Source organism: Macrosteles quadrilineatus, unplaced genomic scaffold (genome assembly GCF_028750875.1).
Source record: "Macrosteles quadrilineatus isolate MER2022 unplaced genomic scaffold, UCM_ALF_1.0 Scaffold_1__1_contigs__length_201487025, whole genome shotgun sequence".
Lineage (NCBI taxonomy): Eukaryota > Metazoa > Arthropoda > Insecta > Hemiptera > Cicadellidae > Macrosteles > Macrosteles quadrilineatus.
Window position 1 is genome coordinate 128330480 of NW_026542594.1, and position 11877 is coordinate 128342356.

The 11877-nt window shown below is 32.6% G+C and overlaps 1 protein-coding gene across 1 annotated transcript; it reads right to left on the reverse strand.

The window, feature by feature from the left end:
• Positions 1-271: 271 nt before the first annotated feature.
• On the reverse strand, positions 272-8510 carry LOC128983291 (gamma-glutamylaminecyclotransferase C-like). The gene is made up of 4 exons (XM_054402535.1): positions 8403-8510; positions 3715-3909; positions 1516-1766; positions 272-607 (listed from the first exon to the last, which is right to left on the reverse strand). Exons 1-4 carry the CDS (start codon positions 8499-8501, stop codon positions 340-342), a joined length of 813 nt encoding a protein of 270 aa, XP_054258510.1. The 5' UTR covers positions 8502-8510; the 3' UTR covers positions 272-339.
• Positions 8511-11877: the final 3367 nt, after the last annotated feature.

The window sequence follows — 11877 nt, forward strand, 5'->3', positions numbered from 1 at the left end:
TTGGCCACCCTTTTGTGACTGGTTAGGATTAGAAAGCTATGACAAACATATGAATACTTTACTAGACAAGCTCCTCCCCCATTTTTTGTCCCTGCTCACTTGGAGCTCTGGTCAGTCTGTATGTTAGAACAAACCCTTGAACCACTGGTCAATCTGTATGTGGCCGTTGAGACTAATTATAATTGTATGAAGCAGTTGTTATTTATATTTTAGGTCAAGGATTGTGATTATACCAAGATTCTCACAACACCAAATTAACTTTCCAACATGGTTATTGGTTTTGGGTCTTTTATTTTGAAGTTATAAATTTCATTACATCAATAAACTTTTGATGCTTAGCTAGTTCAACTTAGTTCCATTTAGACCCTTTAAAAAGTTGTTTGTGAAAGTAGGTCTTTTGCTTGTATATAAGTTCTCCCTATCTTTCTTTCTTTGGCTCCTTTCTAAGCGTCTTTGCATTCTCCTTATATCGCCACTGAGATCTTCTACTTCATATGTATAATTACCAGCTTCAGACACATACGTAATATTTCTTCTTTCAACTTTTTTGAATCCATATTTAAGTCTTTTCTTCTTTTTCACACCTTTTCTTTTTTCTTTCGGTGGTCTAAAAAATAAATTTTAAACTTTCTTATAACAAAAATAAATATATTATTTAGATCAGATAAGTGGACATCATCCTACGACTAAATTAGTTTGAAATAATATTTATGTGTTATAGACAAATGTTAATAACCTCAAAATAAACCATTAATGAACAGCTCTTGACAACACATTGCTTTGTTGTCATTTTGGCAATTTGGTAAGCAACCGCTGTTATAGATAAAAATATCATTATTCAGTGTGCAAAATCATATTGACAAGGATCATATTTTTTCTTCTATCTCTATCCAAACCATTTCTTAATTCGTATAATCTCTCCTGCCCTAGGGAATATTTAGTCAGATTCCTTAACTATACTCTTCCATGTTCACTGTGAAATACTGAGTGTTCATATGCAATTCAAACAATAGTCACAGCAATACTAGAGATCCTTAACACATTATGACCAACAAAACGCTCCTATTAATTTTTGACCTTTTTCCATTGCTTTTTTACTGTAATACTAAAAACTGTCAAAATATCTTTTGTCAGTTGAATACATCTTAATAAAAAAGCAGGAAATTACAATTTATAAAATTAATTTTTATAAAGGTCAAGAAGGCAGTTTACACAACTCACATGATATTTTCAGTAGCCTGACTATCATCCTTACGACCTGTGCTGCACGGTGAATGTGGAATAGATTTGGGTGGCTCATTGCTTGTCACGTAAAACATTTGCTTGCTTTTAGCTTCCTAATAAATCATCAGCATTCTACCATTATTAATAAGAAATAATAATTTACTTCTCTCCCGAAATTCTTATTTAAATTGGGTGTTTAAGCTCAAGAAGGAGGTCATAAAATAAAAACAATGGAGGAAAAAAGTATTAAGAAACATAATTTGAAGATTAGGATTAACTCTCAAAACTAACCTTTCTCGAAACTCGAGTCCATGATCTCCTCTTGATTGGTAGTTTGATATAAAAGGCAGTTTCAGATAGCTGTCATCTAACAAGTAGTATTTTACATACATCATAGCTGGCCGTAAAATTGTTTGATTTTTTTTAGTATCGTTGTAAGTTATCATCTCAATACGTGGAATTACTTCATTAGGCATAAACTCATATCTGTCTAATTTCTTTATCATTTTTAAGCTTAATTCATAAAGTTCTCCTTGGATATTCTGTGAATGCAAAAATTTTAATTCAAAATAAGAGGATACATTTTAAATAATTTAAATTAGCATTACAGTAGACGACTGTGCCAAATACTGGTGGTTTACTACTCTCTCGTTTGGATGTTTGGTTTGAACGGACACCCGTGTTACCACAAAACACAAATAGGTTTCATAGACTTACAGGGGTGTCGGTGTAACTTAAGAGACTCTCATACAAAAGTGCCAATTTGTCAATAGAACGATAAGTTAAGTCCACTGTAATTATAAATAAGTCTTATCTTGTGCACATAATGCATGGTTTTGATATGTATTAATTCATTTTGTTCTAACTTCCAATGTTTAGTTAGGACAAATCATTCTGGGATTTCTAAATGAGAGTGAGTCTCCTGTATTTTATAACAAAAATGTTCCGAATGTCTAAGTCTAAGTAATGCCATTTTGTGTATGTGAAAAATTTGACCAACTTAATAGACTTACAATATTGCAAAGATATTACCATAAAAACAAGTTCTACTCTTCTAAAATGTAAAACAGGTACCAATGCAACATTTACCATTCTAAAGAAATGTTGAAATACAAACTTAAAATCCTATTTATTTTTACGATCAACTCAAATTAATTCTCCATTAAAAATTATGAATCCATGGAAATCACAAAAATGATTTGCTTAGTTTCATAACAGTTTACATTATGGAGTTATTATAATTACAGATAAGAATTTATTATAGAAGTTATTATAATTAGAAGTTGATATGATTGCTCGGATGAAGTGGATGTGTTAAACCACAGAGATGTCAGATACAGAGGATACAAGCTTATGAGACAACCGTCTGCTTTTAGCTCTGGTATGTTGGGGCCGAAATGTACTAGAATCGAGCAAGGAAGAGCCCGAAAAGCGATGGCCATATTTGTACAGCAGTTATAGCGCACAGTGTGATCACTCTAGTACGAGATGGCGAGGGGGAAAGGAGAGCGGAAGAGGAGGACAAATAGAATTTGCTCTAGACACCAGCAACTGATGCTAAACACCACTTAAGTGTACCATTAAATGTATCATCTGTATCTGACTTCTCTGTGGATACACTTAATAGTTTTTTTAATTGGTAACAGAAAATGGTTTATACAGTGAGTCATATGTATCACGAACTAATTAAAAAATAAAATATGATCTGAAACCAATTTTAGCGAATTTCCCCTGTAGGGAATAAGCTATTACCGTAGTACTCATGGTAAGACCTGGACCTGGGACCGATTTACTTTTTCGTTTTGAGGTCCCTATAGACCAAAAACACCATCCGTTCAAATTCATATATATATATACATATATATGTGTCTGTTAGCGCGATAACTCGAACAAAAATCATCCGATTTTGATGAAATTTGATACAAACGTGTAAACCTACGTTTATTCGAATGAGTTCGCGAACCAGCATGATCAGACTATGGGAACAGGGGTTTATGGTGGGTTTTATGGGGCAAAAATTGGTTTTTCCCATTTTTGACCCTAAAAACTTAAAATTTAGCAATTTCTTTCCAAACCATTTTGTAGAGCTTAAAAAAACAAATAATTTAGTATATTGAAGCATTATTATGCGCCAAATGGTTACGGATAAAATTCCAAAAAACTGTAAATTTAAAATTCCCATGTTGTTCTTATGGAGAATAAGTAAACTGTTGTAGTTTGCTTGTTTATGATCATATTTTGATCAAATTTGGAAAATGCATTCATTACATACTAAACTATTAACATTAAAAAAACACCTTTTTACCCTCCCTGTTGCAGCAAACCTAAGTACTATTTAAACTAATGTTATTTAAATAGGGAATAAATGTGATATTTTTAAAGAGACATTTTAGTGTAAATCGAATCAGGCAAATGGAAATTCGCTTAGTCTGCAGGTTTGCCGCGGCGGGGGTATTTTTAGATGTGATTAAAAACCAATTTTATACTTACATGGCCTGACTCTGGTTTGAAGAGAACCAATGGTACATTATATTCTGTGGCTATCACCATGGGAAATCTTTGGGCAGTCCTTGCTTTTGTGATAAAGAAAGCAACACCGTTTTCTGGATTCTCTAGCCAATGGTGCATTGGCTCACCTCTCTTCATGGGACCAAAAATGAAGACTGGGTGCATTGTATCATCTTCCTACGATTGAACAAATACTCATTGCAGGTGTTTTAATGTTTTCAAAATATAATAAGATGAAAAGTGAAGAGTGTATTTGCAATAGTAACTCCCCTGAATTTCATAAGCACAATAGAGTATTTGGGTAGTGAAACACTTTTGAGCATAGTAAATTTAATCTCAAAGGTTGTAAGATCCATTTCTAATTTCTATGGTATTAATTTCTCCTCATTGGGCTAAGACTGGTAAGTTTTTTCACAGTCTTTAACAAAAAACACTGTTGTAGTAGTGAGTTTGAAAGAAAAAAGGTACTGGGAAAGAGGTGAAATCCATGCTAAGAGGACATCCATGCTTTCTCTGGTCTGGGTTGAAACTAGAAAGGTCGCAGTGAATATCCGTACAAACTCCTGAGTCAAGGGACAACTTCAGGGACCTGTAAACTGTAGGCTTATAGAAACTCGTCCCTTGGAGAACGAATCTCTCTCTGACTCGAAATAATTTAAACAAATGCTGGGATAAAGCAAATAAAGGAATAAAAACCTCCCACCATGACTGTTGATGCCGATGTTGTTAGCTTCATCCGATCGCCATACCAGTGACGTGTAAATATTTTTGTTAGTATAATAGTGTTAGTGATAGGAAGATAGCTTGAGAATACCCCTTGAAGATGCCACACAATCCATAGGGTGACACACAATCCATAGGGTGACACACAACATCTTACTCAAGAACATAGGCACAACAAAAAAAGGTAATCTAATATAATTCAAGTTCTTAAACCTGGGATGACCAAATAAATTAACGATTTAGAGTGTTACAGTCGAATAGTCGATACACCTTTACAGCCTAAAACACAAAATGTGCCGTAATCATTATGTATACTTTTAGTTTGTTTCTCTTAATCGATTTCCTCTTCAACCTACTATCTGAAGAAGACTACATCAGGACAAAATATCAGTACTATGTTTTGTGTTTTTTTGATGTGCATCTATAAATACACCCAGGACTCTAATTTTCTCATGTAATCTATCTGAACTCTATATTCCTATATATATACTTTTAGTTTATTTATTTATTTATTTATTAACGGATGCACCATTTTTACATGTAAATACAATAATCTTACATCAGAAGCAGAAAAAAAAATCACAGGTCAGTACAAGAGTAGTGAAAAAAAACTGGAAAACAAAACTTCAATACAAGAAATAAAAAAAAAAGTTTATTGGTAAAATATGAGGTTAGTTTTCATCCTTTCACAATATTTTCACTTTATGAAATTTTTGTCACCATCAGGTATGTAAAATTCATATATACTGTATATTAAATGATTTGAAATTGCACTGGGATGTTTCAATGGAATTATCCAATGTAGCACAGATGGTTGGGCCAACGTTGGTAAATTGTGGAGCCACACAACAGTTGGCCAACGGTAGAAATGTCACCTCTTTAAACTGTTTTCCAACCAACAATTGTCCAACAATGGCCCAAACATCCAAAAATACTGATGGCTCCAGACAGCACACTTTATCCCAGGGACATCCCATAGTAGTCCCATATGTCCTGAGAATGTCTCGGGATATGTGCGCTATCCTCAGGATATCCCGCAAAATCCCGGGACGAGTACGAAATCCACAGGATATCCTACAATATACCGTAATGTCCCGGGATTTGTAAGTTAACCTCAGGATATCCTGTAAAGTCCCGGGATATGTACGAACGCCATAGGATATCCCAGAATGTCCCATGACATCCCGGGACATGTACAAAATCCACTGGATATCCTGTAATGTCCCGTAATGTCCCGGTAACAAACTGAAGAAAAAAAATACTACCACTGATGAAATGTACAGTATATCTAAATTTAAATGTTCAACAAGGCCAATATATAATAATTTGTTTTTTTCACTAGTGCTTTCAGAAACTTGGTTTCCATCTTCAGGCTGTGTTTACACTAGTACAAAAAGTAAATATTTACTTAGTAAATTAATTTTAAACAAAGTTAAAACAGATGATTTAAAGGATATTAGAAAAATAAAAAATAATATTAGAAAAATTAATCTTTTGAATTTTGGATATGTTACAGTGTTGTTCTTGATGTAATTATTTTCAGTAATTCCGAATTTATAATTGGGCCGTCTTCATTATTTAACAAATAATTTTGGTCTGTTTTTTCTTTCTAAAAATAAGATTCCCACGCATTAAGATGTTGAGGTTTTATAATTTATTTTAAAAGTTTAAGGTTTCCGAGATTGAAAATATGTCTTGTTAATGTTATGGCTAGCAAGGGTTGACTTTACTTTACTGACATATTACTACCACTGAGTTCAGGAAAACTAGAGTTCTATCATAGTTGTGTGGAATGTGAATTTAATTCCAACTTTAAATTAATAAAACAACAAAAAACTAATTTTAATCATATAACAATCAATTATTACAGTGCTAATCTAATGGTGATTAAATAATCTATATTCAAATACCAGTATCCTCTCCAACTACCAGAAAAACAATTCAACTACTTGAGGCCTAAACAGATTAACAGAATCCTATATCCTGTAGTATCAAAAATATTTTAAGTATTGCGACCATTGCAACTGTCGGCTACTCTTTAACCACTTGAAAACACCCATAATCAACAAGCGCAGATAGCTCAGGAGGTAAGGTAAGAGGCTCACAAGGCGAAGGTACCAGGTTCGAAACCCGTCTGGGCCAAAAACTTTTTTCTCGTTTTTTTCTTCAAAATTTGTGTTTATTAACTATTTAATCAATTTACTAAACTTATAATTAAGCTTTTCATACTAAATCTATATTATTTTGTGTTTTTTATGTTCAGGCCCAGACCACACTTTATCCCAGGGACATCCCATAGTAGTCCCATATGTCCTGAGAATGTCCTGAGGACTACCCTGGGATGACCTAGGATGTCCCACGGATATGCGTGTGAGCTTATCCGTAGGACATCCCCGGGCGGGGACATTAGGCATTCCTGTGGATATCCTGTGATATCCCAAGTTGCCCATAGGACCACTATGGGATATCTTGCATATCCTGTCGCAATATCCGTGGGATGTCCTGAGGAGAAAGTGTGCTGTCTGGGGCCAACTAACCATAACACAACTGATATCCAACCAAAAAAAAAACAAAATTTTTTTGCCCAGACGGGTCTGGAACCCAGGACCTTCGAATTATGAGCCTCTTACCTTACCACTGAGCTATCTTGTGATTGTTGATAGAGAGAGTTTTCCAGTGGTGAAAGAGTAGCCGACAGTTGCAATGGTCGCAATACTTGCAACATTTTTGATACTACAGTATATACAGTAATATGATTCTGTTAATCTGTTTAGGCATCAAGTAGTTGAATTTTTTTTGGGAGTTAGAGAGGATACTGGTATTTGAAAATAGATTATTAATACTATTATATGATTAATTACTCTTTCCCCTTAAATTGTTGCAAATAAGTTAAAGAATATTAATTTAAAAAATATTTGCATTATTATAATTATTTTGTGAAAGCTAGATCCAGAGAATGAAAGTCGTGTAAACTCAACTATGGACCATCGTTGGTCCAACGGAGTGAAAAACGGTTGTACAACGGTTGGCTTGATGTACGATACCCAGCAATGCATATTAATGTATTTCATTAACAATGAACCAATGTTGGTCCACAGTTGTAAATATTGGTTGGCCTAACTACGAGATATACAGTTGGACAACAGTTGGTTAGTTGTGAAAGCTCCAACCAACCATCGACCAATTGGCCAACGTTGGCCCAACCATCTGTGCTACATGGGTAATGTTTTCTGCCACTGAGTAAAGCATACAGTAGAACCCCTCATATCCGGCCTTAGTTTTACCGGTCCTCTGTTTATCCGGCCCCTTCCAGGAAGCCAATATCAGAATGTTTTTCTCACAGCTTACAGACGTGTAGACGCAAGCATAGTCTTTGCGGCTTGAGCGTTTATACATTTTACTGTGTCACTACTCAGTTCAGCTAGTAGCCCTAACCTCTGAACAGTTTGTTGATTATTTCCAAAGCGGGATTAGTTAGTACAGTACATTAATATTGTTGTATTTCACAAAATGGATAAGAAAGTTGAGTAGTAATGTCATTTAAGTCCTAATGATCTTCAAGGCCAATTTATTGCCATTTTTATCTCCATTATTATTTAATAGTTTTTGTTACCTGGAATCATAATACTTGTATGTTTATTGCTTAACAAGTTAAACCACAAAACAATTTTTTTTTCTCTTTACAAACATGGTTATTCTTCCAAAAATAATACCATAAAACAGACTTGAGCGATACTTTTGACTGCATATATCGATTAAATATTATTATTAGGAACGAATTGTTATTTCCGTAGTAGGTTGATTTATCCGGCCAGGGGCTTGGTCCCGTGGTAGCTGGATATGAGGGGTTCTACCATTGACTATACAGTCAATGGTTCTACTGTAGTACTTATATAGGCAAAATTGTATTTTCCTTAAGAAGTATGAACTCTGATTCAATACCTTACCCCATATATTGTATCACAGCAAGATTTCTTGACATTGCATAAAAATAAAATACAAACAAACACAAAGTAAACATAGTTTACACTGTTTCTGGTGTCCATCTTATCTTGATTCTGATAACATAGTTTGTTTGATAATGCCTGGGGCATAATATATTATTCTTAATTTCATTCTGCAAAATAAATATTGTTGTCAGGCAGATTATAGTATGGTTAGACGGTTTATAATTTTATTCCTATAGCCTAATAATTTTACCTTTATAGTATAGGCTATCTACATTTAAACATTTTTAAGTAAAATAATACCATTCTAAATACCTTTTGTTTTCATAAAAAGAAACCTTCTGGTATTTTGGCTGGCTTTTTCACACATAAAACAGAGTAAGCCTAATTATATTATTTTCAAAGTAATTATTAATTTTTCCATAATGTAAATAAGACACTATTCTTATATTACTTTAAGGATGATGAGTATCCGATTTAGCACTAAACAAAAAAATGAACACTTTCTGATTAACAGAAAGTCTGAAATATTATCTGTATATTTTGCACTATGCTCACTTTTGTTCATTTAAAATTCTCAACCAAACTGTTCAACTGCTACCAAATGTTATCCCTAACAATCTTTTACAAATGACAGCAGGAATAAAAGTGAAAAGGATCCCAAGGCTAAAATAATAGGTTTTGCAACAAAAGCTAATACAGTAGCGGTTTTTAGCCGTACATCTTATCAACCAATTGTTGTGGACATAAAATGGAATATATAATTTGTCATTTTAAGCTAAATTTGAAAGTAAAAAATAAGATGATTTAGAAACTAGACTAAAAGTTGGTTTACATATTTCATCCAAGTTTAATCAAAATCCAAGAAATGTTATGAGAGTTATTGTGAGTTTGTGGGACAAACCTTGATATACAACAATTAGAGTTTATGAGGTTTGTGATATCTGGGGACCTTCTGGGGGGAAACAAAAAGTAGTATTCCCAGACCTAGGTCTCATAAGTCTATGGTAATATACTTCCCAAGGAAAAATGTACGGGAAACAAAACATCTTGCCCGCCATGATATAAAACTTCAATACAACGTTCAGAATTTTATGGTTTTGTATTGAGTTTAGTAAAAATGTTAAAACTGAACAAATCACCAGCTGATTTATGACACTGAGGCCAGAAGTCTCAGTTTTGGATCCTATCAAAACACTACTTTTGATCATGAAATTGCATTTAAAAAAACAGCTGATACATACCGGTACAAGAAAAATCAAAAAAGCTTAGGAGATTGTTTGGAAAAAAGGTTTTATGATATTTTGAAAACTAAATATTAAAGTAGGGTAACATAAATAATGGCAAGGATCAAATAAATGAGACGCTTAAGAAGTAAATAATTTTGTTTATAGGTAAATAATAACAAGAGAATCACAATAAGTTGAATATTTATATAAAGAAGGTACCTTAAATTAACAACACAAAATGTAGCCATTACTTACATTACATTTTTTGACTAGTGGAATGTACGATTATGGCAACTTTATTTTCCCATCCAAGCTAATCTTTAGTCAATATTCGACCAAAGTCAACCAAACCACATGGCTATAACATGCCAAGCCCAAACATATCGACAGTGCCAAGTATGTTTAACAAATAGTACATCACATTTCATTGATGTACCATCCAGTTTTCTTTGCAAGACTTTAAATCAAAAGAAAGTATTAATATACTGACAAGGAAACAAAAATGTTCATTAAATATAAGCACAACTTTTTATAAAAATCCTTACGAGCAAACAAATTTTTAAACTGAAATTCCATATTTCAAATTATTATTCTGACAAAAATCATCAATAGGTATTGCAATTACAGTTTTATTATAAGCTTACTGTATAACAAGCATTATTATTGTCTATCAATTTTGAAATTGAAACACAAATATTTATAAATTGAAATCCCACTTTAACATAGAGTAGATAGCATTAGGGTACTAATTCACAAAAAGTGAACACGGTGTAATATACAAATATAGAGAATTTAAAAATTATAGTAAAATTTAATTTGTTGGATACCGAGTCATGCCTCCGTAAACTTACTAACAAATGGCAAACAACAAAGGTTGTATAGTAGAAATGACAAAGCTTTAATATCAAAGGTTGGGAAATCACTAAAAAATATCTAACCATACGCAATAATAAGTTGAATCAATTTAAAAGATTATCATTATTGATAAATGAATGGAATATTTATAACGGCAGGAAAGAAAATTGGTTTTGCAATTATCTTGTATCTTGGCAAGAGGACTGGCACAATAGTCGAGGAACGTTGGGTTCAATTCCATTCTAAAACAATATCTTTTTCTCAAAGTGGAGGCTTGTGTTGTCGATGCCTTCTCATTTGCTGTTACATCTCAGTTGTTTATAATTAATAAGTCGATGGTAAAAGTTATACATACATTATAGAACCATTATCAATAGCTCATATTTTAACAATTATTTTTATACTTTCATTTAGAAACCCTTAACTAATATTGTCATTTGTTCGAGTTTCAATATTGCGAGTAATAACAGTAACCCAATATCATTATGATTGAATAACCGTAGATAATATAAATAATACGAATATACACAGCGAGCAAAGTAAAAGTAGAGTGGTAATATAACTTCACTAAGATAAGCTTATTACGAATTACAAATAAATCACAGCATAAGATAAATAATATAACTGAATATTGTAAGATACCATATAGTAAAATATATTGCATAGTCAAGGTTGGAAAAAATATAGAAGTAATAGGGCAGACTATTTATATCTTAAACACAGTGCCATGTGTTAAGCGTTGTAATTAGTTGGTAAAATCAGTCCCAAAAAAAAAAAAAACTACAATTTTGTGATCGAAAAGAATTGTATAGCACATTACACAATGGAAAAACAATATTGTAAAATGTGTTTAAGATTTAGGTTGTTTTAAACTATAGAAATTGAAATTACATTCTGAGATAGGCCTACATTAATTTCTTTGGTCTTTATTCTTCAAACTTAACACATAAAGTAATGGCATGATCTAATATAACCCAAAATTAATGGAGGTAAAATAGTATGATGGTGTTCAGGCATCCACTAGAGTCCATTATAATAATTGTTAATTAGTGGAATTTCATCAAATTGTAATGAGTTTAGCCATTTTTTAACCCACTTTGGTTAGAATAAAATATAAACATAATATAAGAAAAATATATTACAACAGAATAAAATGAACCACTTATGCTAGTGAGTGGGATCTGTGGATTTATAAAGTGTGTTTGTACAGATCACAAAACATAACTCTTTACGATACACATATTTTAAGTGAGAGTAGGGGATATATACAAATAGGATAGATAGCCTAATATATGAGAAAAGAACTCATCCACCCCATAGGCATTAAATTGTTCTATATTCCCTAATGTATTTATGAACAGTTGATGGATTTGTTTGGAAAGCTGCCTAAA

Bases quoted from the DNA above. Each gene is read 5' to 3' on its own strand.
- LOC128983291 (XM_054402535.1), bottom strand. From the start codon at position 8,501: ATGGACACCAGAAACAGTGTAAACTATGTTTACTTTGTGTTTGTTTGT. The intron at 1,767-3,714 runs GTAAGTATAAAA...TTGCATTCACAG, and splicing joins TCAAACCAGAGTCAGGCCAT to AATATCCAAGGAGAACTTTA. The intron at 608-1,515 runs GTTAGTTTTGAG...TTTATTTTTTAG, and splicing joins GGACTCGAGTTTCGAGAAAG to ACCACCGAAAGAAAAAAGAA.